Source organism: Bipolaris sorokiniana (genome assembly GCF_000338995.1).
Source record: "Bipolaris sorokiniana ND90Pr unplaced genomic scaffold COCSAscaffold_5, whole genome shotgun sequence".
Lineage (NCBI taxonomy): Eukaryota > Fungi > Ascomycota > Dothideomycetes > Pleosporales > Pleosporaceae > Bipolaris > Bipolaris sorokiniana.
In genome coordinates this window covers 1048113-1074350 of record NW_006911899.1, presented here as the reverse complement: position 1 = coordinate 1074350, position 26238 = coordinate 1048113, and the positions used below count along the sequence as shown (strand labels likewise).

Below are 26238 nucleotides of genomic sequence, written 5' to 3'. Positions count from 1 at the left end.
TTGAGTTATCAAGACCCTTTTTTTTTGCCTCTTCTTAACGAGTCATTTGGTCCGATATCTGGGGTAAACAGCCCAAAGATATTGATAACACATTCCGGAGACGAAATGGGTATTGCTGTAAGTACCTGGTGCGTGGTAACAAAGACATGTTGTCTATATTTAGATGCTGAAGCCTTGACAGAATCCCTCGGTTGATCCGGCAAATGTTGTACAGTCGCTCGTATACATTCTCTCTGGAGTGTTTGATGCTACTAGGGATTTATATCGCAGCTTGTCGTTGAAGGAGCAGAGGGAATATGAACAGAGCCTCAGGAGCTACTCGAGAAGAGCTGAATATGTCTCGGATGAGAGGTTGGGCAGCGAGGAAGCCGTCATGACGGACAAGGCGACAATGGTCCGGCAGTTTGAGATTGGATATCACGCAATGGGCACCGAGTTCGCTATGGGTGATGGTATGCACTTCTCCGCCGTGCCATCCTGTGCATTCGTGTTCTGGATCTCGTTGCTACATCTTTTGAAGTCGAGTATCTCAGACCAACTAGTCAGCTAACGAGATGTGTACTAGTGACTGCGCAGACGGAGCTCCAATGGCAGATCATTGCCCTGCAGAGCGTACTGGTGAGCACTGCCATATATGGACCTGTGTCATCAGACTCGGCGGCTCATCAATTATCGAATATCAACGCGGCTTCGAGAGCAGCAGCAGCGAGATCGATTGAAGTGTTGGTCGCACTGCAGGACCGGCTGATAGATGAGCGCCCCGTTACACCGCGGTCGATGCATTCAGTTACTACGACTCGTTCAAGCCCGCATCATGCGCCTTCACATGTGGCTTCTCATGTAACGTCTCATTCGACCAGCCATGCGCCGTCACACGTAGCTTCTCACCACAGCTCTTATGCGCCGTCCGTTACTCCGTCACAGTCGATATCTTGCGTACGACCGACGACGGTTGTCGTAGCGTCGTCCCAGGCAGCATCTCAAGCAGCATCTCAAGCACTCTCTAGAGTTCCGTCGAAAGTACCATCAAAGGCACCGTCTAAAGCACCTTCTCATGCGCCATCTAAAGTACCCTCCCAGGCACCATCCAAGGTACCGTCGAGAGCTCCATCAAAAGCACCATCCAAGGCACCTTCGCACGTAGCATCTCAAGCACCATCGCGGGTCCTAGTACTTCCTCAGCCACCTATCGGTCCCAATTCAACAACCACCGTAACTGTAAAGCACGATGAACCTGTACATGTGCGAACCAACAGCCCAATCAACACAACAATCCTCGACTGGCAAAGCAAAGTTGAGCCCGAGCCCTCCATCACCGAAAGTGCCTCAACTACCGTGCCATCCCACCCGGGCCACCTATACTGCCAATACGCCTACGACCTCCAGCGCGACCCCACGCAGCCCCTGCACCCCACGCTCCTCACCACCAAAGACGCGCGCTGCCCCCACTGCGCGGGATCCCTGCATCTCTCCCCGGGAAAAGCCTGGGAAATCTCCAAATGGGCCGGCGACACCGAACGCACCTTCCAAGTCTCAAACCGCTTCGTTGTCAAATGCCACCGCGACGGGCCAGACGCTCAGTACTGCTGCGTTATTTGCTCCAAGTATTCGGATTCTGATACTATCTGTGGCGATGTTAAGGCGCTGGTTAAACATCTTTCCGATGAGCACGATGTTAGGGAGTTGAAGCATGAAGAGGATATTGTGGAGGTTATTGAGCAGGTTATGGTGATGGGGAAGAGGGATAGTGGGGTTGGGTATAGTGGCGGGGGTACGGCGTCGAGGGGGAGTCGGAGTAGACGGAGTGCGAGTGTGGTGTCTGGGAAGGGGAGGAGGAGGAAGAGTTTGGGGATGGTAGAGAGGGAGGTTGATGTCTTTGAGGTGAGGAGTGGGCGGAGGTAATGAAGAGATTTGTATATTTGGACTATGTAAGGGGTTTTCATTTCCTTGGCTATATTTTAGTAAGTGTAAATTACAAGTGCGGTTGGGGATGTGAGGGGAGCATGATGGAATGTGCCTTACCTGGCGTAGTTGTAGCTAGACGACTTATGATTGCGCTTTCCTTATCATCCTATAGCATCTTACTACTTGAGACGTATAATTACGACGAAATATAATCATGACGAAACACTGCTTCCCACAACCACATCTTTTTTTCATGGTACAACCAACCACCCAGCTCTAACCCCCTTAACCTCCCTATTCCTCCCTACTCTGACAACACCCCTCGAAATACCAAGTCACCTCACTAACCCTATACCTATTCACAGAAACAATCTATGTAACAGGGTTGTCGTCAAGCAACTCGCGTTCCATAACCTTTTCAGTGGGTGGAATTCACGCCTTGTACGCAACACGTTCAGCCGGCCTTGTTCATGACGGCCTGGTAGCTGGAAGCTGGAAGCTTAAATGTAAGATGTGAAAACCTGGGAAAGGGGGGGGGAAGGACAAGACATGCATTTCGCTGTGCACAGCAAGGAACAATATAGCTTGCTAGAATGACCTCGATACCAGCCTCTTATGCCCTTATTTAGAATCAGAAAAAAAGGAATATAAGGCTGACATTTGGTATATTTTTTAAGTATGGCCCAAAATTAGCGCTTTCTGTTGTGTTGTATAGAACTAAGCTATCGGAACCTTGAGAAAAGCCCGTTTGTTTATGATAAGACTGGTTATGTACTTCAAGACAATGACAAGGGATCACGCGTGCGGAGTGCTCAGCAGCTATATGCATGGGAAATTCAGGGGTTATATATAGGGATCAGAGTTTTTCTTTGGAAATGGAAAGGAGAGATGGTTCCGGAGATTAATCGAGAGTGAAGAGGGAAGTGGCCTTGTGGTGCGTAGATTTGAAGGTTGGAGTGATAGAAATGTTGAAAGGTGAGATAGGTTCTTGATAGACAGACTAGATACTTCTTTTCTTACTCAGTTCTCGTGCTGGAAGCGGTATTTTGATCTGTATAGTTGAATTGGTTTACTCTATTTTCTTACTACTGTGGGTGAAATCAGCTCTAGAATCGATTCGAATCCAGTTAGAATGGAGATAGGAAAACAAGTCACTGAGTACAGGCGCCTTCCATGTCGATCTCCACCAGGGCCATGCTTACAAGCATCCAGTCATAGCCACCAAACCATGAAGACCAAACTACGCACGTATCTCTACCCGTATGCTTCACGTCCCGGAAAATCATTTCCACTGGGACTCCCGATGGTAAGTATAGGTCCGACTAGTGCTTATCCACGATACTTAGTACCACCGAGAAACACCAAAACAGGCGCATCATAAGAATGCTTGACAAAAACGAAGCAACAAAATGCAGCAGTAAGCGAATCTTATGCTTATGTAAAGACAATACCAACAAGGAACTTCCCTTCTTCCCTTCTTCAATCGAGTTACCTTTGAATAAAGCCCCAGCTGACCTCACGAACTGACAAGCATTCAAGTGTTTTACATACGGCCCAGTCACAAACCCCCCTCCTTAACTCCGATAAGTCTTACAAGCACCTCCAACGCTTACCCCACCGCACCCCCCTCAAATTCGGCCCGAACATAAGCCTTACCCTCGGGCCTCAACCCTCCGCGCCGCATTCGCTTTTTGGTGCTCACAAAAAGCGAAAGCGGTGTGTGAGTGTCCTGTCTTCCGGCTCTTTTTTCCCCAAACCCCCACGATGTAGGTGGCGCCGGGAGTCGGGTGTTGCGTGTAACCGAATGTGTGTAATACGTAGTGTATGTAACAAAGAGCAAGAGGAAGAGTGGGCGGTGGTGAGGGAGATGGAGATGCGGGTGAAGAGCGGAAGGGGGGGGGGGTAAGTATTAGTATACGACTAATCCACAGCATTTGCTCATGCGATATTTCAACTTTTTACTTGAAGATTAGCAAGTCAAACATGTACTATTTGTTTTCTTAGATGCATAGTGTGCGTTTTTTTAAGCAGTAGCGCAACTATTTTTTCTTTCTATTCTAATACTTCTGGTATACAAATCAACAAGCCTAGATCTCTTCTCAATCTACGTAGTAGCTCTAATTCGCTAGTGCGAAGAAAAGTGGGGGGTACCGGGCGTCCCCTCTCCGATTTCCTATTAGGTGTCTAGAGGGGGAGGGGAGGAGGGGAGATGGTTACATAAACCCGCCACGGCAACGATATCCTGTAGTGAATTCGCGGATCGGAAGAGTGTGGGTAGCGCGGGTTAGAGGGGTGGGTATGGCGTTGCATTAGGTAGTAGTAATAGTAGTAGTAGTAACTAGTAGTAGAAAAGACGTCATTTTCTTCGTCACTGGTGCTGTTACATACCGTACATACTTACCTACCACGCCCCAGCCCCGTATACACCTTCTACACCTACTCTAACCTAATCGAGGGGTCCTTATGTGTCACTGCTACATAACATACCAAACATACAGCAATTAGTCCAAAACGCTAATCTAAATTTTTCGTTTAACAAAAAGGAAACAAAAAAAGGTTGCCTCGCTATCATACTTCTCTCTCTCTTTCCCTTTACAGATTAAAAAAACAAAATGTCGCACGTACCACTACTACTACCACTACTACTACACTTACTACATACACCACCAAACCCCCCTTCCCCCAAATCAATTCAAGAAAATTCAAAGCAAGATTTGAATGCTACTTACCAAAAAAATAAATTGTTACTAGTATAACTAGTAATGTTTAGGCCCCACATGTTAACTCTAAAAAAAAGAAAAAAGGTCCCACACCCCAAGCCTTACTACCACCCCATCCCCTCCTCTCCCCTCCCCCTTTTAGTGCCCTCAGCCACACGTCAAGCTTTCCTCGTTGAGAAGTCAGCAGTCTTGTGTAATAATGTAGTGTACTGTGGTTGCTTGTGCGCAACAGAGACAAAGAGCCGCACTAGCTAGCTGTTGCTTTAGTGAGCATGCGCAGGCTAGGTCGGCGAGATGGAAAAGAGTAGGGGGCGCAATTCAACGGCAGAAATGGCAAAAAAGAATATCAGTAGTCAGGACAATGTGGGTCGGAGCGCGGCTCAGAGGTAAGAGAGGGGGGGGGGTGTTGGGTTTAGTCATGTCCCGTGTCTTGTTGGTTTTCTTTCTGTCATGTGAAAAGGTGTGAGGTTTTATTACTAACTAGTTACATATGATTGTGATTGGGCTTTGTGGGTATATGGATTTTGATTTTGATTTTCGTTTCAACTCCAGATAAACGAGAAAAACAATAATAGCCCTGTCCCACCTTATCTCTCTCTCTCTGTAGAGTTGGAGATGAGGCAAAAAGCGAGATATAAAAATCTCTGGTGGATTTGGAAAAGATTACAAACATGATATGCATAGCACAATCGACATGCCTCCCCAAAGAATCAATCCTCGGCGCTAGAACAAGCGATAACGCACAATCAAAAATCTCCAAACCCAAACAGATCCTGTGCCTGCTTTCGCCTGCTTCATAAACATGTGTATACCCTTACCTGAGTCCCACCAGTAAACCCGCTAGAAAAAGACTCGCCGGTCATGTGAGAAAAAAGTCAAAAAGAAGCGAATTGCGTCGTATAGAGGAGAGGTACGGGATTAAAAAGGGAAACGTCGTCTTGCATCTGAAAACCTGCGCATACTAATGACCCGAGTCGCTCACACGTCTCCTGCGCCCACGACTGCCGCCTTCAGGGCGCTGGGCTAGGACATCGCGCAATTGAGGATCGTCTTTATCCTTGTCGGTATGATGTACGCGCACGTGCCTATATCATCCATCAGCCTAGCGTATCACTTCTGAACAGTTCAACATACCTTTGTAGATTGTCTGGCCTGGGATACTTGTGTTCACGGTCTGGACAGAACGGGCATACGTAGCCTGGCGACTGGTGTACAAGGCCGTGTCGTATCATCTCGTTCTTCCTCTTGAAGCCTTTGCCTCCTTCACCCCTGGGACAGTTTTTTACAGGACAGTAATGGGGTCGATTTGACGAATGCACGTTTGTATGTGAGCTACTATGGTCAGCATCAACATTGAACAACTACTACAACATGATACTCACTTTAAAAGATACTGCGTCTGGAAAGGAGCAGCGTTGCAGCCTGGGTAGTCGCACTTGAAGGAGCCAGTGGCATGTGAGGGGATGCTTTGTGGCAAGCCAGAACCCACTGGAGGGGGCAACACTCGCGATGCAAGTGCACCGTCCAGGCTCATGTGCCGGGGGCGTTGTTCAATGGGCGTTGGTTGTGAAGCAGGACTCAGCCCATCTGAGCTTTGATAGCTCTCGCCCGATGCAGACTGCAATGCGTTGTACGGGGCACAGTCTGACGCAGCATGTGACGGTCTTCGAGCATCGCCAAAAACACTGCCGCCTGCTGTTCTCAGAAACAAATCACCACGTTGGAGTGAGTCGTTGGCGCTCATTGGCGAAGAGGCGCTTAGTGATGCAGCGCTCAGCGAAGTAAAGGGCGTTGCTGGTGAGTGCGAGCCGATGGATAATTGCCGCACTCTAGAAGTTGGTGACTGCCCACTCGAAGATACAGACTGTCGTTGGGGGAAGCCGTTGACTCTGTTGGCCTCATGATCACTCGATGCCGAGCGTGCAATGTCGTCCATGTGCCTGAACGAAGGTAATTGCTGGACGGGCGAAGTAGTCGATCCATCGCGTGCGGGAGATGGGGCCTGTAATGCTGGGAGGGTGTCTGTGGATAGGCCTCTTGTTTGTGGAATGGTCAACTGTCGAAGGCCTGGGGATGTCGCCGCGTTGATTTCTAGCGAGCCCCCGTTTGTCAGTCCCCCGATTTGCTGATTTGGTAGTTGCAGTGACGTGGTCGAGGCTGCAGAGTTGCCAGACAAAGAACGGTGCATACCATTGGTGTCATGACGCATTCCATTTGATGCGGCAAGCACAGAGGATGTCTGAGATGGGCGTCGGTCTGCTAGCAGGTGGAGAGGCCTGAGGTTGAAATCGTCCTCGAGCACCGAATCTCGATGGGTAGCTGTCGACTTGGGATCAAGTTTCGGGCCACGGGCTTCTTGTACAGTGTGATGCAGGGCCAGTGACTGAAAGTGGGCTGACGCGGAGTTGACACGGCTTGAGCCGGACGGGCCCATGGCCGCGGCTGGTGATTCGGCGTCCATATCGCTGCCAGAGTCGGTATCAAAGTTTAAGGCCTGTTCGCTTGCTTGCAGGGCAATGTCCGGTCTGTTCGGATTCATCTCCCGGAGGAGGACCATATCACCCTGGGTAGGGCGTGGTCGGGGCCTGTGTGGATGGCGGGCCTTTTGGTCTGGAGAAGCAGAGTCGTGGCTCTGTTGAAGTGTTGGGGGGTCGAACATTAAAGTGCCAATGGGTGGTGGAGTTGGTGATGGAGTCGTCTTTACAATGACTGCCGTCAGGCCAGGGGAATGCAAAACCGCGTCGTCGTCTGCGTAATAGTGGCTGGTGTCGAGCATCTGGGTAGCCAAGGGTGCAAAGGGAGAATACAGTAAGCAATGCGAGCGGGCCGAGGGAAAGCTATCCCAAAGACCGTTCGGCGAAAGCGCCCAAGCAGAGACCTCGGGGGCGATGACAGGAGCGAGTAGCACGGGAAGACCAGTCTTTGATGGCAGTCTGGACTAGAGTCAGCATGGTTGTGAGGGAGTGATGTTGTGTGCGTGTGTGTGTTGATCCGGGGCTGGGTTGATCGAGGCCGAAGTGGAGGTGGAGGCGGAGAAGTCGCAAGGCGACTGGGGCAGACAGGGATGGGCAAGTGCAAGTGGAGCAAGAACGATAGTCATGGGCATTGCCATGTCGCGAAAACGGGTAAGAGGGTAGCCTTGGACAACTACATGTGGAGCAGATGATGCAAAGTGGGTGTGCGAGAAAAAAAAATAAACACGCCAAAACAAAGGAAGTGAGGGAGGAGGCAGGCGGCTCTGCGCGGTGCGAAACATACCCGAGGGAGCCAGTGCGACGGCTCTTTTTCAGCCTCAAGGCGGTGTCCAAGGCGTGTGCCGATGACAAACATCAACTGGGGCTCTGGCGCGGACTCTGGCGGAGCTTCGAGGGTGTAGGGCATATGAGAGAAGCAGCAGGTGTTGCAGTGATGGGGTTCTGGCGGCGATGGTGCAGTGGTGGGTAGTAGTAGTAGTGGTGGTGGGTAGTGGTGGTCAGGACATGTGAGGGACGGGGTGGGCTAGATGGGGAGGAGGCTGATTGCGGGGGGTTGTGGTGGTGGTGGTAGTGGGCGGTTGTTGACTGGATTGAGTGGACGGGCTGCCCTGCATGGAGTGGGAAAGGGCGCAAGTCGGGTCGCAAGGGACGGGCTAATAACCGCGAGCGAGTGAAGCAGGAAGAGAGAGGTGAAGGGAACAGGTGGGCGGCACGAACGACAGAGTGGCAACAATGGTAGGAGTCGGGGCAGGAGGAGGATGATGGGCAGGAATAGTAACCGCAGTGGCAGCAATAGCAACGGTAACGGCATCGTCGCTGGCTGGCTGGCTGCTTGTGCGTGGGCAGGCGGGCGAAGAGGCGCAGCCGGGCAGCCAGCCAGCCAGCCAGCCAGCAGGCCAACCCGCCGACCCGCCAATCCGCCAGCAGGATGGCCAGCCCAATCCACAGTTGAGGCTCTCCCACCAACCAGCCCCAAGATGCCCCAGCAGGGCCAAAAGTTTCGCCCGAGCGTCCTCTCCCCCGCTTTTGCAGCCGCTAGCCTGCCCAGGACCCCACACTGCATTCTCCCCCAGCTCTGGCCCTCTCCACGGGGTTCGCCAGTAGTGTAGCCCGCAGGAAAACCAAAATCACCTGTGCCGAGCAGCAAAAAAGAGGAACAAAAGGAACAGCAGAGAAAAGGCGCGGCTCCGACCACCTGCATCGGCCCTATTCCACAATCTTCTTCCTTTGCCGCTCCCTGGCGCGTAATCATGTAGTAGTAGTAGTAGTAGTAGTAGTAGTAGTAGTAGTAGTAGTAGTAGTAGTAGTAGTAGTAGTAGTAGTAGTAGTAGTAGTAGTAGTAGTTAGTCCATGTACACGCACCTGCAGAACAAGAACGAAACATGCAACAGCCGCCGCCCTGCCCTGCCCTGCCCTGCCTGGCCCGCGACTATGTATCCATGTATTGTATCATGTATCCATCTACCCATCTACTGTTTATCATCATGTAGACTAAACCTGTTACTCCCTGCATCTTCTCGCCTCTACACTACTACTACTTACCCACTATACACATGTATCCATTGTCCTCGCCGTGCCGCCCTCATGCCACTCCACTCCACTCCACTGACCGCCCACGCCCCAGCCCCAACCCCAGCTCTAAGCCTCCGGTCGCCTGCCAAATCCGGGAATCCCCGCAAACTTTGCATCCTTGGCCAGCTTGGGACGTCCAAAATTCTCGTCCAGGTCTAAGATCACCTTGAGTGCATTGCGGCTGCGGAGGTACGGCAACGGTGCCTTTGCCTCTTCCAGGCCCATTGATGGCTCCAGGCTCGACGCGTCTGCCTGCGATGATCCCGGCATCGGCAGTGCTGTCCTCTTGTTAGCTTTCTTCGAGCCTCAACCCCCGCCGTCGCCTCTACGCGCCCACTTACCTCGCTGCAGAACCTCGTACCCGGCCAGCGTAAAGCCAAACTGCGGAGACGACCGCATAATGCGCGCCGGCCCGCCCTTGAAGAACGCCTTGAAGCCTTCTTCCTTCCAGATGGTCGCCGCCGCGTGTCGCAGCCCAGTATATGCAACCTCGCCCTTGCGCGCCTCCACCTGCAGCCTCGTCTTGATCACGTCGCATGGCGTGGTAAAGTACGCCGCTGGCATACCCGCCATGGCGCCCGCAGTCAACATCTGCAAAACTCCAAGCGACTTTTGTGGGCTCTCGCCGAAAAAGTCCTTCTTCAAATGACTGTAGGTAGGAAAGTAAATGGCCGAGAAGGGGACTAGAAAAAAACTATTCGTCAGTCATGGCCTCGACCTCAACACCACCACCACAAACACCTACCGTCACGCAACAGACACGCGCTGGCGCCCTTGTATAGGCCCACAAGACCCAGATTCCGCACAATCCACATGGCTGACCGCCGCGGAACACCCTCGACGTTCTTGGACAGTTCACCCTGAACTTGTAACCGAATCTTGACAATCTCCAGCGGGTTGGTAAATACCTGCAGTGTGCCACGTTAGCCCGTCCGCCTCTACAAACCCCTGCGCGACAACTCCACCATCACTTACCACTTGACAGGCACCCGCAGTGCCACCCGCCAACATCTCAGAAGTAAACTTGATCTGCCCCGTTGACTTGTCCGTCAGCTTGCCTCGCACCAGATCGTTGACTGTGAGCTTGATGGCCTTCTCCGGCGCTACACCCACAAGCTGGGGAAGCACACCCGAGTAGAGGCCCTTGAATCCCTCGTTCTTGATGACCTTTTTGGCGCAGTCGAGCGAGTTCTTGTACAGCACTTGACCAACACCAGAGCTTCTCTGGTTCTGCATCCTCGTCTTGACCAGATCAATAGGGTACACCATAAATGCACCAAACGCACCAGCTAGAGATCCCAGCGCAAAATGGTGCACAGACTCCAGCACGTCGTGCCATATTGACTTTGTACTCGCAAACACCTTTTGTCCTGCATCAGCAACTGCTGCCCCGGCCAGAGACCCTATCTTGTGCCACGACGGGTCGAGCACGCGAGCAAAGTCTCGCAGGCCGAGTCGGCCAGACGACTCGTCCAAGCCAGCAAAGTGGAACAGAATGTCTGCTTCCATGGGCGTGTAGAGGTTGAAGCGGCTTATGCGAGCTGCCTCGTTGAGGAAGTCGGTGCGGGTAATCTTGCCGTCGGGGCTCTTTTGCACGGCGTTGCGGATAACAAGCTCAATCATGTCCATCTGTTGAATGACGTTCTGGAAAGCGCGCACATTGGCGTATGAGATTTTGCTCCCTACTGAAATGTTGCATAATGTAGGCAGGTTCTCGAGCAGGTAGTCGGACAGCTTGTGACTTGCAGTCTCGCGTATTATGCGCTGAAAGTCTTCAGGCTCAATGAAGCCATCCTGGTTGCGGTCAAAGTAAGTGAAGCCCTGACGCACCCGCTCGCCCTGCAGTCCACGCAGCAATTGGGCAAACTGGGGATACGTCATCGTGTGCCTGTGCTTCTTGGAGCCAATGTACAGCGCCGCCCACTGGCCCTCCCAGTCAAAGGGCAGACTGTCCTCGGTCTTGTGTGCCTTCCATGTCTGGTAGAACTCATCAAAGTCAATGTAGCCGGTGCGCCGCCTATCAAAGAAGCGGAAGACGACCTCGTACTCGGCGTCGGGCTTTGCAAGCAGATTCTGGAAGACGGACCAGTCATGGATGCTGACCTTGCCCTTCTGGTCGCGGTCGGCCACCTGAAAGAGAATGCCATACTGATATCGCTTGATCTTGTGCTAGAAGCGGGCGCGGCGTTAGTGGGACTATTTGACGCACGACTGCACCTGCCGGCTGCTTACGTAGTCTTCGCCTTCGGGGGCAACGGCCGTGATGAATTGGTCCTCGTTGAGGTAGTATTCGCCCGACTCGTCTTTTTGGGCGTGCTTCATAAAGGCGGCGCGCGTGAGCTGCGACAGCTGGGGCTCCTCGGTGGAGCCGAGGAGCACCTCGCGCACTTCTTCCTTGACGGTGGCCATGGCGAGCGAGTGCAATTGGCCTCGAGAAGAGCCGCAGAGGTCGGTGAAGAAGAAGGTTGACCCTGGGGAGCGTGTGGTGAGTCGACCGGCACGCCGTCCGAGGAGCAAAGCTGGCGGCCAGGTTGCGAGCTCGGAGGTAATAAGCTAGGTAATTTTTAACAGCGACCCATTGGCGGGGGTATCTTACAGCGAGAGAGCGAGCGTGGGGAAGCCGCCCACGCCAGAACCGACAATTGTCCAGCCGACCCGTCCGTCGCTCGTCTCTTCACTGACGCCATTTCATTTTTGCTGGCAGTTACTCTCCTGCACTGGCCTGGCTGCATCCGCCTTCACTCGCTCTCGCCGTGCGCCTTTGCTCGCCTCATTGTTGTCCCCTGGCTTTCGCCCTATCCGCCGCGCCCCAACAAAGTGACATGGGAGATGACGCAACCCATCTCAGGTGAGCGCCTCAAGCTCCCCCAGCTGCCACACCACCACAGGGCCAGTAAGGGCATGTATATGATGCTCATATACGCATGATGCATATGTATGTATGAAATTGGGTTCGGCACTTGCTGCAGCTGCCGGACCCAAAAGACTCTGTACATACATATTCGGGAGATCCCATCATCCCAACCTAAGTACTTATTACCCCGGACCTCCCTGGCAAGCGTTGCTAGCGTTGCTGGGCTGCCCGCAGCACAGAACACGTGACCCTCGACAACAGTCATCGTTTCCGAGGCGCTCACGATACGCCTATGCGAACATAGCACGAGTCCCTCGCCACGTAACTGCAATGCCAATTCTTCTCTCCTTTCAATGGAGTATCACAGCGGCTGCCGCCGTGTCATTTCGCCATCCCATTGGCTCTTGGCACCAACTATTGATTCTTCCGTTTGCACCACACCGCAACACGATCGCACTCAAACCGCACCCAACAAGACCAACAGCAACGGGAGAATGCCGGATTCTTTCACACGTGCGAAAGCTCAGTATCCAACTACCCACACGCGTGCTTCAATGGCCACCTCTCATTGGTCATTAGAGTTTGCAACCTGAGCAACCCCCAAGGCGAAGACAAGAGAGCGGAAACTCTAGGCACATCTTATGTACTTGGCGGAACCTCTCCACCAGCGGAGACACAATTCCGAAAGTCGACTCAAATGGCTGAAGACCCCAGAACTTCGATATAACCAGCAATCTGGCACTCGGCGCCCATTCTGCTATCCTCGGCGCCTCTTGTCGTTCTCCATGTCGCATCGACTTGGCTTTTCCTGTCCTGCATGCTCGACGCAGATAACTGCCATATAAAGTTGACTGAGCTCCCAGCGTTTCAGAACTACTCAAGCACAAGCTCACAGCTTCACAATAAAGATGGCGTCTCCAGTGACAGCAAAATACGATTGGATTCTTGCAATCACCACCATCGCTTTTGTATTTTCTGCCTTTGGCAACGGCGCCAATGATGTCGCCAACGCCTATGCTAGTGAGTAACAACAGGCTCATGCTCACGCCAAGCATGCCGACTGACCATCAAAACAGCCTCTGTTGCGGCACGAACATTAACAATGGCTCAAGTTGGACCACTTGCCATTGTCACAGAGTTCGTCGGTGCTGTTGCGCTCGGCGCCCGTGTCACTTCGACCATCAAGAATGGTATCATCAACGTCGATCGCTTCGTGGGCCATCCAGGGGCACTCATGCTGGTCATGGGCTGTGCTGGTAAGGACATACACCAGCAACTGCAAAACACCGGGCTAACAATCGACAGAGGTTGGCAGTGCCTTCTGGTTGATCGTTGCTACAAAGCTAGGCATGCCTGTTTCCACTACTCAGACCGTTGTCGGCGCCATCGTTGGAGCCGGCTTTGCAAGTCAGACCGATGCCAAGTGGGCCTGGGAAGATGGCTCCCTATCACAAGTCGCCGCCTCCTGGGTCATTGCACCATTAATTGCTGCTGCCTTCTCAGCCATAATTTTTGGTACAGTAAAGTACTTGGTTCTCGAACGAAAGGATCCGTTCAAGAATGCCATGCGCTTTATTCCTTTCTACTTCGCCATGACGGGAGCTCTCCTTGCCCTCTTCATTGTTGTGGAAGCCCCTACTGCACCATCACTCGAAGAGTTTGGCGCCGGAAGAGCCGTGGGTATCATCCTTGGTGTCTTTTTTGGGTGTCTGGTAATCTGCTACATCTTCTTCGTTCCATTTTTCAAACGCAAGTTGGTCATGAAGGACCCCCGCGTCCGCATTTGGCACGTCGTTCTTGGCCCCATGCTTCTCAAAGAAGACACACATCTCTTTTGGCCTGGAAAGGGCGAAGAATACGTTACTGATTACTATGCCGACGCCTATGGCCAGGTTCGTGCCGGAACACACCAGAACAGGGATACTGCCAAAGACTCTACCCAAGACGAAAGCATGAAAAAGCTTGGCGATGGATCCCCGTCGGACTCGATAAAGCAAAGCAACGAGGGTCCTCTTCCAAGTGACCCGGAGAAGCCACGTGTAGAAGAAACAGCCAATACTCCTGTAAATCTGGTCCGGAAGAAGCCCGAGCCTTATGAACGTTGGATTGTTCCCGCCAAGTCCCTCTCTTGGTTCAACCCCCAAAGGTGGTGGGCTTATCTCAAATTCGGGTTTCTGCGAGGTGTTTCTATGGACGTCATTACGCACGACAACGACCTACTCCGTGCCATCCATTCCAAGGCCAAACGTTACGACGTGCGTGTTGAGCATCTTTGGACCTACTGCCAAGTCATCTCTGCCATGATGATGTCCATCGCGCACGGTTCCAACGACGTAGCCAACGCTGTTGGCCCTTGGTCAGCCGTGTACCAAACCTACCTCGAAGGCGAGGTCTCCACTAGATCAAGGACTCCCATCTTCATGTTAATTGTGGCTGGTTTCTTGCTTGGTCTCGGATTTTGGTTCTACGGCTACCACATTGTCCGTGCGCTTGGTAATAAGATTACCCAAATGTCACCCACTCGCGGGTTTGCGGTTGAATTGGGTGCTGCTGTCACTGTTTTGCTCGCCTCTAGGCTTGGACTGCCTGTGTCGACCACTCAGTGCTTGACTGGATCAGCCGTCGGTGTTGCTCTGATGAACTACGATCTTGGCGCTGTGAACTGGCGCCAGATTGCCTTCATCTTCTCTGGATGGGTACGTCTTTTCCAACTCATTTTTGCTTTGTCGTTTTCTAACATGGCTTAGGTTCTCACCCTTCCTATTGCTGGTCTTATCTCCGGTCTCCTCTGCCTTATGGCACTCAACACCCCCCACTTCTAAACACAACCTCCACGCGCGCTTTGCGTCTTCCCTGAATACGCGGATCTCTTGCAAGCGCACCTCAATATTTTCTTTGTATCATACAAGAATTTTCGCAATATATCCATAATTTATATATATAAAAGTATCGTCGTTTTCCAACCGTCACTGTGGCTAAAACATCACGTCGTAGCTAGGTGTGGCGCAAGCGGGGAAGACTACACTTTTCAACAGGTATTCTTGTACTCCCTTGTGGGCCAGCTGTCTATGAGGAAATACTTACCTTAGTTTTATGTCGTTGTCAAGATGTGTTGAACGTTACACATGTGACATCACTGACAGTAATTGCACGTGAAAGCGCAGGCCTGGGCCTATGTGGGCCTGCCCGCTTGTTAGACAAGTGCCACAGCCAGCCTTGGCACGGGTGATGCACAGAAGTGGATCTGGATGCGGCTAGTGATCACAACATACCTACGCATTGGGATATCTGAAGCTCTCCGCGGGCTTGATTTCATTGAGGGTGACACTTGATACTGTTCCTATTTGCTCATGAAGTAAATTTATAACCTTACGTCTTGGGCCATGCATTCTAGACGCTGCTCCTCACATATATCACGCACTGTGGTATCACTCAAGCAGAAGGCAGTCAATCAGACTGAAGTATCGCATTGATTGCATGAGGGGATGCTTACCCTTAGCGGGTGGTTGCGCCAACGTCACAAACCTTCATCGTCATAGTTGCCTCACTGAATGCAATCACTATGATGCATCCTTGGGTTCCTCGTGTGATATAATCTAACAATGGTGCTCTGCTCTAGATGGCAGAACCATTCAGATACAAACTAAATTCATTATGAGCACGCAAAACGTTATCGTCGTACCAGTAGCAGGCGAAGGTGCTCGACAGCCTGGCCAGGATACAACAGAGAGTAAGCCTATATGCACCATCAGTTGATTTCATCTCAATTGCTTACATTCAATATGAGCGCAGTTGCTTCGACAATTCAACATGCGTTGGAAGAGAATGCACATCCGACGCAGCCACAGCCTGGACCGTTGAAGCAGATCATAGGTAAGACAGAATCACTAGATGCACAAGACAACAACGGCGATGCTAACGTACGATAGCCCATCAAGAGTCGCTTTACCAGTACATCAACGTAAGTCCATCTTTTGAATCCGCATAATATGCTGCTTCTCACACAAATCTGCAGTGGAATGATCCGACCCGTACCCTGGGCTCTTATATCGGCGTTCTCAGCCTGCTGTTCGGTGCACACTATCTCCCGCTTACCCAGATAGCCTTGAAGGGTGGAGTGACCGCCCTGGGATGTAAGTGCTCTCGGGTTCACCCCCATCATACTTTAGTATAGAGCTAACTAGTCCATCAGTGGTATCAGTTACCGAATCTGCCAGCCGCATGTTGGGCAACCGCTCTCTGTCAGCTCAGCTACGGCCTAAAGAGTACAAGACGTTCCCGGAGCCGACCCTCAACGCGACACTGAAGGACATTCATGACTTTGTCCAGTACGCTGCAGTTCAGGCTCAAAAGATCATATTTGGCCAAGACCTACAAAAGACATTTGCTGTAAGCTGTCCCTCTTACCGTTGCTTCACATATCTCCGATAGGGTATACAATCGACCTTATACATGAGCCACAGGCTTACCATTCAACAGTCATTCCTCGGTCTGACAGCTCTATACTGGCTCGTCAAAGCAGTCCCTCCTTTCTGGCTCGCCGTCCTAGCCGTAACTTCAGTCTATGCCGCCCCCCTCATCGCCTCCCCACGCAGCCGCAAAATGGCCCGCGAAGCCGGCACAAATGCCCAGGAACTCGCGGCGGCGGCCACCCACAACGGCCGCATGCTCGCCCATGACGCAAGCACAGGTGCTCAGAAACTTGCCAACACCGTCACGGAAACTAGCCGCGCAGCTACAAACAGTATCAGTTCGGGTGCGCAGGAGGTAGCAAACCAAGGGAACGTGCTGGCGCAAAAAGGTAAACAAACAGCCGCAGGCCTCTCCTCCCAAGCAAAAGGCACAGCCTCATCCGTCTCCAACTCCGCAACTGAATCCTTCAAGCAAGCCCAAGCTGCCAGCTCCACTACTACCCATGGCAAGGAACACGCATACACAAACACTCACGGCCCCACTGTCTATGCTTCCAGCACTGGGAATGACAGAGCTTCAGCAGTAACAGGCCCAGAAGCCGACCGCTCCACTCCCCGCGGTGTCGTTGCTTCGTCCCAACAACCGGTTTACACGGGTGCGGCGGTGACGGAGGCGGAGAAGCCTGCAGTTATGTATACGACGGCGAGGGATGAGGCGGTGGAGAGGAGCGTGTTGGAACAGTCAAGGGGCGGTGGTGGTGGCGGCGTAGACAGCTTGAATGCATAGGGATATTAGGAAGCTTAGTTTGATGCAGATGGGTGTGTATGAATAGTCTTTTTGTTTTTGTTTTGTTTTCTGGGTTGATGAAGCGGGAAAGGAATAGTTTGGAAGGTAGAATGATATATGAATGTTATGAATTTTCTTTTGATGGTTTTGTCATAGAGGAGGGGTTTAGTGATGCGCTTCGGTTACACATGATAGGCGATGGGAATGGGAATGATTGTACTACAAGTTGTAGTCAGAACTGCTTGGAATGGAGATTTGTGGACGGGGGGTGTATCACTTTGGTTTGATGTAAAACCGGGGTGAGTATTTTGAGAAAACAGAGTATTTGGAGAGTTGGAGTAAGGTTGAGGCGTATTATTGTGGAGTCGGAAGGAAAACTTGGTATTGGGTTTTGTTTTCCAAGGGGAGTATACGTGGATCGGTGGATTGATTGGTGGTGCTGAATAGTGATGGGCAATTCTTGGACACTATTGCGTCGCTGTGCTGGGTTGTTGGTGGTGTGTTTTGGATGAGTGGGACTTTGTGGGATGGGTATGGTAACTTGGGTGCACTGTGGATGTATGTTTGGGAGCGAGTTTCCAAAGGGGGGTGCGGTCAGAAGGATGGGATGGGGGTAAGGGGGTTATCTCTTGTGGTTAAGTCGAGGAATCTGATTGCGGGTTGTTTGAGTTGACTGGGCCATGGAAAGACAATGTATAGATGACAAGTGTTCAATTGAGTATGTATTGGTTTAAAAAACTGATTACTACGACTGGTGAGTGTAGAGCGGTGGTCGGAAACTGTTGACCGATGTTCGTCCAACTTAACGCACTAAAAGCCGGTGGTCTGGTAGTGGTTGCTTGGTTTCATGTTGCAACACACACTCTGATGGGCAACTGCAATCTTGTGTATCAAAATTTAGTCAATTGAGGCTACAGAGATTGCTTTGACAAGTTGGAAATTCCCATGAATCCCACATCAAACACAATGGGCTACATACTCAGCTTCCCTAGACGAAGAAGAACCTTCTCAATGTAGCGAGCGCCAACAAGGACTCCATTCTCGTCTTCAAATGCCTTTTCATCTCCAAAATCAACATTATCTGGATCTAGACACGTCAAACAGGTCTCTACAATCTCTGCATACTTATCGCCCATGCTCCCTGGCAGGGGGCATCGAGTAAGAGCGACGAAAAGGATTTTGTCTTTCTCAGACCTGGCTGTGAGCAGTTGAGAAAGGCTATGCGCCCCGGTTGTGGGGTCGTAATCGACAAAGCTACTCCAGAGGCCAATTTCCAACAAGCACACTCCCAAACTGTATATATCGTGGCGCATCTCGTAGTCGTCGTGAGGGCTGAAACCTTGCCGAGATGGATGCCTGTACAAATTCTTGTCCGGTACATCGTCGCCTCGCCGCGCCGTCCAGCCTTCGTCTCGTCGAAAGTTCTCGAAACCAACTAGAAACGCAGCCATACCTTCTCTATTGGCATGATCGAAGATAAGGACCGATTCCGGACGGACATTCTTGTGTACGAAGCCGAAGGTATGCACATAACCAACGGACCTAGCTAGATCTCGCGCGATTTCGAGTCGCCGTGTAGTTGACGTGGATGTTGGTGTATTGAGAAAAATCTCCCGTAGGCTTCTAGGATTATGTGCCACTGGAGGCTCTCTAAAGACCAGCGTCAGCGAGAGAAGTTCAGCAGATCCCACTGGGACTGTTTCCGCAACGAAGCCCTTGCAATTCAACAAGCCGAAAGTGTATGGATCGCCGGCCTGAAGCTTCTGCACAAGATCGCGGACGTTGCGCTTCAGCATTTGCGGCTTCGCACCAGGCTCACACTGTATGTGGTTGAGAATATACCTCTTGGGTGGCCCGTGTGAAAACGTCCTAGTCGCCACCTCGATGCCATCGCAGATGGGAACTGAACGAACGACCATGCTCTTTATGTCTTTGGGCTCAAAGTCAAGTGCTCTACTACTGACATTCCAGAGGTTCCACTGCTGTTCTGCTGTAATGCAGCACGTATACTGACCATTGTCTTCGTATTTGTATCAGAGCCAGATTCACGGGCGCCACTGCTTGCAGCCAAAGCCTGGTCCACTTGCGTATCGGCAATTCTTAGTAACAGAAACCAGGATTGGTGGGCCAAACCTTGCCATATCTCCAAATCCTTGATTGCTTCATCCAAGCTGCTCTTCTTAACTCCATATTTCCACCAGCTAACCTTATAAGTAGGCGATAATGTTGCATTCTCAATCCCCAGTTGCGGCTTTAACAGATCCTTCAGTAGCTAGATGACGACTTCCAGTTTTTTTTTGAGAATTTGCAAGGTCTGGTTGTACACTTCGCGTTGCTCGTCTTCCATCACATGGTGGGTACTCTGTAGGAAATTGAGCTGGGATAGGAACCTTACCTAATTATTGTCGAGCCGCAGTCAACGCTCTGAAACCTGAGCGCTGGCATGTCTCAGGGCAGAGCACAAGTGTTTCCCTTCCTTAATATATCTGTTTCATGAGAATAGTTATGGGAGTAGTCTCAGGACGTCTTACTTTCGACAGAGATCGATAGTAGGAGGAATCGCTAGCAAAAGTTCCGCCGACATGTCGAACAGATTACAGAATTACTTCTGGAGTAAACGTCAGAATAAGGCTGAGGTTGTCGCAGTCGGAGGCAGGCTGAAGGCGTGAAATTGCTACCCGTAAAGCTGAAGCGGATGTGGATACACAGCCATGTTTGCCGCGCCCGAATGAAACGTTGGGTCGACTCAAAGCTGAAATCACGCTTATTTACATTGCCATCTGGCAGCCTCAGGGTGTGCACCAATATCTCCACTCATCGAAAACTTCCTGGCTCGCTTTAGCTGTGAGGGAATACGGCCGGATATCTTGCAATCCTGACCTCGCGACATTGCCGCTCGAGAATTCAAATGATGCAATCACGCAGTTTACCGGAACTTGTTCGGGATTCAGAACTAGAGGTAACTATTCATGATAACATCACTGTCTACGCCGAGCCACTCGAATGCCGAGAAGAATCCTCGCCACAAGTCGGGGAGACCAAGAGGGCCCTCGGTCGCTGAGGCGACGGCACCGTCTTTTTGCAGCAAAAGATTGAAGGGCCCGGCACCATTGATGTGATCGCCGTCAAACAGATGAGCCTCAACGATGATCTTGCTTCTGAAGACCACGATAGCAAAAGATACGTACGTGAGCTCGAGGCATTAGCCAAATTTGCGCAGCCGAGAGTAAGTCATACGTGTGAGGGGATTTTTGGTACAGGTCAGTGATGTTCAGCGCAGTATTCACGCTACTTTGTGAGATCATATGGTTGGTATCAAGACGATGGCTGGCTATATCTGTATGGAGTACTGCAAGTATCTGGACCTTAGAAAGCATCTGAAAAGCTATGGAGTTTTACCGGAAGAAAGTGCTAGAGCGATTGCTCTGCAAGTACTCCAGGGATTAGTCCAGATGCACGGAAACAAAATCGCCCATCGAGACCTAAAACCTGCTGTAAGTACCAAAAAGGTAGCAACGATCGTATTGAAATAAAACTAAGACAATTTGTAGAATATCGTGGTACATCGCAAACCCCCAAAAGACGATGCATGGTGGGCTGTGCTTGACGATCTCGGTCTTAGTCGACACGGCGATCTTTCTTCAAGATCGACTACCATACGTAGTACTCCAAGCTTCATGGCTCCAGAGACCATTGGGCACCTTTTTTGGGTCGACCAAACGATGCAGACCCGTTTCGAGTTGATATATGGTGCTTAGGGGAGACGATAGCATGTGGTCTAACGGGACAGAGTACGTTTTCGTGTATCGAACAGCTGCTCATCTACCAGAAACACAGCATGCCCTTTCCGGACGGTGCTTTGAAGTGATCATCAGCAAGTGTCGACGCAATCGACTTTGTTCGCTCTCTACTACAAGCGGATCCTTTGCGGAGACCAACTGCCGCTCAAGCACTTAATCACCCTTGGATCAAGGGCAATCGCGCCCTACAGTCGCAAACACGCAAAGACCTCACTGGAAGTACAACTAATCGCACTGAAAACGCTTCCAATCAAGAGTTTACGACTGTTGATAGGATTACAGAAGCTTCGGCACAATGGACACAGACGGTGCCGATGAGAGTAAATGAAACAAATACTCAACCAGGATCGTCCATGCGCACTGCTGCACCCCCGATAGTTATCCCAAATCTTTCTGATAGGCCAACGGTCCCTCAGCGTACATCGGCGCGCGAAACCGCTCGTGGTGATCTTCCAAAACAAATGTATCCCACAACTGATGATATCCGCTTATTTGAGCAAGCACAAAGGCCTCTCGTGTCCGGGAGAACGAAGATTAAAAGATCGCAAAAATTTGAGAATTTCAGTAAAGAATTCCTGATAGCTAACCCTATCCCTGCCCACAATGAAGAGAAGCAGAGGCAAATTGAAGGCGCGCAAAAGTGGATGAAACAAAATGTAAATCGGATGGATTACTCTAACAAGCATGACAATGGGTTTTTTGCCAACCTCACCAAAAGGATACGAAACCTCAAGACAAAAGAATCTCATGCCTCAACATCAGACTCACAGAAAAAGGTGCGATACACATCAACACAACCGCAAGCATATGAACATGCTGTGCCACCACGACCCACGAGCCCCAGTCCACCGTCGCCACTCCACCTCCAACACTGCAGCCTGTATATGCGTCCAGTCCTACCGCTGTATTTTTTGCGAGGGGATCGGAGCCTAAATTAGAAAAAAGTGACATCTCGTTACCATACGACCGCGAGGAAAAGCTTCTCCGTCATGACTCTATCTAACATGAAAAGAGGATTGAAGGCTCCGTGGAGAAATGATTGCCCATTGCTCGTTCAATCTAGGAAACGACACATGACTTCTGGAGAAAGTTGTGGAAAGGAATGGAATTACAAAAAAATGGTGTAATGATGTATGAGAGGATCGTCCCGATGGAGTGACAGATGGAGATTCCGGAGTGGACTAGTGGGAAAAGTCATGTACTAGAAATGGGTATCAGGACACTACAAATCCGACTATCCGTCAAATGAGTAGCTATTTAACAGTATAGCAATCAGCTCTTGATAGCTTGAAAGAGAAGTGGAGCTTAGCTGCGAATGTTACTGGGCTATTGAATGTCCTATGTAGGCTACATCGCAATGAGACGTGAGGAGTTTGTAAACGAGGGGCTATATGGAGGTTGATGCAAGTACGGTCAACCCCGGTAGCCTATGCTCCAAACCCCTGTCGTCTCCCATAGATAGGAGGTGGGTTTACGACACTAGAATCACGTCTTAAGTGAGGATCTGGGCGTGTGATTATTCGCCACCGCGGTAGAACATATATAACAGAAGTTTACATAACGTAGATTGAAAGAACGTACTATGAGTTTGATTGAAGTGTAAATGAGAAAGTTAGTAAAGAGTGTGCAGGTTGAAAAATCTTTAGAGCTGGACGGAACACATCGTGAAGACGGGGGTCGTCGGTGTATGGTTCAACCGTACTAGCGGCGGGTGGTCCAAGCGCTAGCCGTGGATCTCTCTACATCACTGACAACCGCAACACCAAACCAAACAACACAACGCGGCTTCATCCCACCTCTCTGTTCTTTCGATAGCTTCCTCGTATTCGCCGCGACTGCTTTGTCCGAGAGTGAACAAGTAAACCAGCACTCAGAACAAGTAACATCACGACCCCGCCACCATGTCTGCCGGAGAGGTGCTCAAGGCCGACAAGGACTTTACCAAGGAGGTCGATGCGGCAATTCCAGAGGCGGAGAAGCTAGCTTCTGTATGTTGGACAATCATTTTATTATCCGGCAAAAGCTAATGCAGTTGTTTAGAGCAGTCCCCAAGCTGGAATTGATAAGCTGCTCGCACTCGAGAAGCAGACTCGCCAGGTAGACCCGCACATATCTCGCGCGCATAAGCAAGTTCTAATACGATCTAGGCTTCCGATCTCGCCTCTACTTCCAGAGTCATCATTGCCATCGTCACAATAGCAAAGAATGCAAAGGATTGGAACTTGATGAACGAGCAGGTCCTGCTCCTTTCAAAGAAGCATGGACAGCTCAAGCAAGCGACCACCAAAATGGTGCAGATTGTCATGGGATTCTTGGATGAGACACCAAATCTGGAGACAAAGCTGTCGGTCATCGAAACACTGCGCACTGTCACCGAGGGCAAGGTAAGCAGCGATAATAGATGACACACTCGACACTGCTAACGCGTTATTAGATCTTTGTTGAAGTCGAGCGAGCGCGGGTAACACGTATACTTTCCAACATCAAGAAGGAGCAAGGCGATATCGACTCTGCGACAAACATCCTTTGCGAACTCCAGGTTGAGACGTTCGGCTCCATGACCCGGCGAGAGAAGACTGAGTTCATCCTACAACAAGTGGCGCTATGCATAGAGAAGGGTGATTGGACACAGGCTGGTATTCTCAGTAGGAAGATCAGCACACGATACTTTGCACGAAAACCGAAGAAGACGCCTGAGCAGCTAGAGAAGGAGCAGAAGGAGCGCGAGGAGAAGGAGAAGAACCGAAGCGTAGATGATCCTCCGATTGAGCCAGAGGATGACGTAACGGATCTTAAGCTCATGTACTATGAGCAACAGATCCTCCTGGCGAAGCACGACGACAAGTACCTCGATGTCTGCAAGCACTACCGCCAAGTACTAGACACAGAGGCCGTTGAAGAAGACCCAGCCAAGCTTCGGGCGGTATGCGGCGCCCCTCTTTGACGTTTGGACAAATGCTGACCCTACAGATTCTTCAACGCGTCATCTACTTCATCATCCTCGCTCCGTACGACAACGAGCAGTCCGACCTCATTCACCGTATCCAGCGCGACTCGCGAAACTCTCAAATCCCACAAGACGCACAATTGGTGAAACTCTTCACTGTGCCTGAGCTCATGAGGTGGCCAATGGTAGCCAAGCAGTTCGGCCCTCACCTCACCGAGACAGATGTCTTTGACGCTGAAAAAGGCGACTCAGATGATCCAAAGGCATTCCAGCGGTGGCAGGATCTGCGAAAGCGCGTCATTGAGCACAATGTCCGCGTTGTGGCAAAATACTACACACGTATCCAGATCCCGCGCCTCACCGAGCTGCTAGATTTGACCGAAGACGAAACAGAGAAGAACATCAGCGAGCTGGTGTCTGCAAAGACTATCTACGCCAAGATCGACCGTCCCGCTCGCATTGTCACATTCTCGAGGCCCCGGGATGCCGACGACGTGTTGAACGAGTGGAGCAGTAATATGAAGAGCTTGTTGGGTCTTCTTGAGCGCGTTGACCACCTCATCACCAAGGAAGAGATGATGGCGCGCATTCAGCCAACAAAGGTGGACAAGAGCAAGGCGGCTAAGGGCAAGGCGAAATAAGGGTCGTAAAGGTCTTTGACTATCGGCAATCGCTTCAGACGTGCCGACTGGCAGATACTTGTGTATCGACTTCGTTATGCTTACCACTCATGATACATGAAGAAGGGTTATGATTAGTCTAGATATTGCCGAGCTATCAAGGTTCTGCGCGATTTGCGTATGTATAATAGACATCTGATCAAACCAGGCAGTCCTTGAGTGCTTTCAGTTTCGATGTTGCGGTGATGCGGTTCGTCTTGAGGAATGACATCAAACTTAGGCCTACCCTTTCGCGCTAGGCCACGACAGAGCCGCGGTATCTCGAACGTCCCGCATCCGGGGTACTTACCGAAGTACAACGCCTTTACATACTAACTAGTACGCAGACCTTCTCGCTGACTCTAATTATCCCAATTGTAGCCACTGTATGCGCCTGCAGCACCTTCTCTCCCTCGCAGACCCTCGCCTCTACACACGCACCAATCTCCGCGTTCGTTCCCACTGGCGCACCATGGCCGCCGCCGCGCCCCCGCCCAACCGGCCGATTAAGATCCTAATGCTGCACGGCTACACGCAATCCGGACCTTTATTCCAAGCCAAAACAGGCGCTCTCCGCAAAACCCTCAACAAAGCCTTCCCCAAAGGCATCGAACTCGTCTACCCCACCGCCCCGATCCGCCTCACACCCACCGACTTCTCCCTCATCACCGGCGCCGTCACCGACCGCACCTCCGCCCCGGACGCCGACGAAGAAATCGACGCCTGGGCCTGGTGGCGCAAACGCAGCACCAGCGACGGCTCCTACCTTTTTGACGGGCTAGACGAAGGGTTCGCGCATATTGCCTCCATCCTAAAAGACCAGGGTCCGTTCGATGGCGTAGTCGGATTTTCCCAGGGCGCAGCCGCAACAGCCATGGTGGCGTCGTTGCTGGAACCCAAGCGCAAGGAAGCATTTGATGCGCAGCACGCTGCTGGTACCGGAATCCCGTTCCCCGCCTCCTTCGAGGGGAACATCCATCCACCGCTCAAATTCGCAGTTTCATACAGCGGATTTGCGGCGATTCCACCCCCACAGCAAGATGGCAGCACACCGACATCGCAGTACATGGCGTTTTACGAACCGGAGATTGAGACCCCGATCTTGCATTTTCTGGGGACACAGGATGTGGTGATTGAGGAGGCGAGGAGTCTGGCGCTGGTGGAGCGGTGTAAGAGGAAAGAGGACAAGTACGTCGTGTATCATCCTGGGGGCCATTTTTTGCCGAGTACGCAGAAGGCGAGTGTGAATGCGTTGGTGGGGTTTATTAGGGAGGTGCTTTGGGAGCAGGAGGGCGCGAAGGAGGAGGATGATTTGGAAGATATTATGGGACATTTTAATAAGAATCCTGTGGTGGGGGAGCATGAGGCTAAGTTTCATCTTTGAGAGTGTTTGCTTTTGGGGATGACGTCCATAGAGCGAAAGAACATAGGTTAGATATAGATTGCCTCCATTTACTAGATATATTATCTTTAGATCGCAACGAAGACATGTCTGTTGAACACGAAGCCAAGATTAGAGTATTCAGAGTTTCATTTGTCTGTCTTAATGAGACTAGAGCGGAAGTAAAGGAAGAAAAAAGAAAGACTCAAGCGATTCTAACCTCCAT

The 26238-nt window shown here is 51.1% G+C and overlaps 9 protein-coding genes across 9 annotated transcripts; 6 read left to right on the top strand and 3 right to left on the bottom strand.

Annotated features, from left to right (window-relative positions):
- Nucleotides 1-18: 18 nt before the first annotated feature.
- Nucleotides 19-1902, top strand: COCSADRAFT_139900 (uncharacterized protein; the record flags this gene model as incomplete). The annotated part of the gene is made up of 4 exons (XM_007700561.1): nucleotides 19-117; nucleotides 182-452; nucleotides 566-909; nucleotides 1033-1902. The coding sequence occupies exons 1-4, from the start codon at nucleotides 106-108 to the stop codon at nucleotides 1900-1902; spliced, it is 1497 nt and encodes a 498-aa protein (XP_007698751.1). The 5' UTR covers nucleotides 19-105.
- Nucleotides 1903-5446: 3544 nt separating this feature from the next.
- On the bottom strand, nucleotides 5447-7485 carry COCSADRAFT_308345 (uncharacterized protein). The gene is made up of 3 exons (XM_007700560.1): nucleotides 6008-7485; nucleotides 5760-5957; nucleotides 5447-5710 (listed from the first exon to the last, which is right to left on the bottom strand). The coding sequence occupies exons 1-3, from the start codon at nucleotides 7399-7401 to the stop codon at nucleotides 5587-5589; spliced, it is 1716 nt and encodes a 571-aa protein (XP_007698750.1). The 5' UTR covers nucleotides 7402-7485; the 3' UTR covers nucleotides 5447-5586.
- Nucleotides 7486-8888: 1403 nt separating this feature from the next.
- COCSADRAFT_139894 (uncharacterized protein) lies at nucleotides 8889-11772 on the bottom strand. The gene is made up of 5 exons (XM_007700559.1): nucleotides 11405-11772; nucleotides 10148-11341; nucleotides 9918-10080; nucleotides 9514-9855; nucleotides 8889-9450 (listed from the first exon to the last, which is right to left on the bottom strand). The coding sequence occupies exons 1-5, from the start codon at nucleotides 11579-11581 to the stop codon at nucleotides 9239-9241; spliced, it is 2088 nt and encodes a 695-aa protein (XP_007698749.1). The 5' UTR covers nucleotides 11582-11772; the 3' UTR covers nucleotides 8889-9238.
- A 998-nt stretch (nucleotides 11773-12770) lies between these two features.
- Nucleotides 12771-14925, top strand: COCSADRAFT_308311 (uncharacterized protein). The gene is made up of 4 exons (XM_007700558.1): nucleotides 12771-13046; nucleotides 13103-13282; nucleotides 13332-14722; nucleotides 14774-14925. Exons 1-4 carry the CDS (start codon nucleotides 12935-12937, stop codon nucleotides 14846-14848), a joined length of 1758 nt encoding a protein of 585 aa, XP_007698748.1. The 5' UTR covers nucleotides 12771-12934; the 3' UTR covers nucleotides 14849-14925.
- Nucleotides 14926-15607: 682 nt separating this feature from the next.
- COCSADRAFT_308274 (uncharacterized protein) lies at nucleotides 15608-17136 on the top strand. Its single transcript, XM_007700557.1, has 7 exons — nucleotides 15608-15756; nucleotides 15819-15899; nucleotides 15956-15987; nucleotides 16042-16159; nucleotides 16219-16415; nucleotides 16506-16827; nucleotides 16911-17136. The coding sequence occupies exons 1-7, from the start codon at nucleotides 15681-15683 to the stop codon at nucleotides 17006-17008; spliced, it is 924 nt and encodes a 307-aa protein (XP_007698747.1). The 5' UTR covers nucleotides 15608-15680; the 3' UTR covers nucleotides 17009-17136.
- A 1060-nt stretch (nucleotides 17137-18196) lies between these two features.
- Nucleotides 18197-19419, bottom strand: COCSADRAFT_354939 (uncharacterized protein; the record flags this gene model as incomplete). The annotated part of the gene is made up of 2 exons (XM_007700556.1): nucleotides 18197-19162; nucleotides 19186-19419. Coding segments are annotated over 2 exons (1200 nt in total), but the record flags the coding sequence as incomplete, so codon positions are not given.
- Nucleotides 19420-20358: 939 nt separating this feature from the next.
- COCSADRAFT_189427 (uncharacterized protein) lies at nucleotides 20359-22439 on the top strand (the record flags this gene model as incomplete). The annotated part of the gene is made up of 5 exons (XM_007700555.1): nucleotides 20359-20451; nucleotides 20546-20719; nucleotides 20890-21016; nucleotides 21101-21801; nucleotides 21870-22439. The coding sequence occupies 5 exons, from the start codon at nucleotides 20359-20361 to the stop codon at nucleotides 22026-22028; spliced, it is 1254 nt and encodes a 417-aa protein (XP_007698745.1). The 3' UTR covers nucleotides 22029-22439.
- Nucleotides 22440-22780: 341 nt separating this feature from the next.
- Nucleotides 22781-24812, top strand: COCSADRAFT_180389 (uncharacterized protein). The gene is made up of 5 exons (XM_007700554.1): nucleotides 22781-23013; nucleotides 23066-23122; nucleotides 23173-23409; nucleotides 23460-23948; nucleotides 23996-24812. Exons 1-5 carry the CDS (start codon nucleotides 22927-22929, stop codon nucleotides 24611-24613), a joined length of 1488 nt encoding a protein of 495 aa, XP_007698744.1. The 5' UTR covers nucleotides 22781-22926; the 3' UTR covers nucleotides 24614-24812.
- Nucleotides 24813-24960: 148 nt separating this feature from the next.
- On the top strand, nucleotides 24961-26150 carry COCSADRAFT_35697 (uncharacterized protein). Its single transcript, XM_007700193.1, has one exon. It carries the CDS (start codon nucleotides 25104-25106, stop codon nucleotides 26013-26015), a length of 912 nt encoding a protein of 303 aa, XP_007698383.1. The 5' UTR covers nucleotides 24961-25103; the 3' UTR covers nucleotides 26016-26150.
- Nucleotides 26151-26238: the final 88 nt, after the last annotated feature.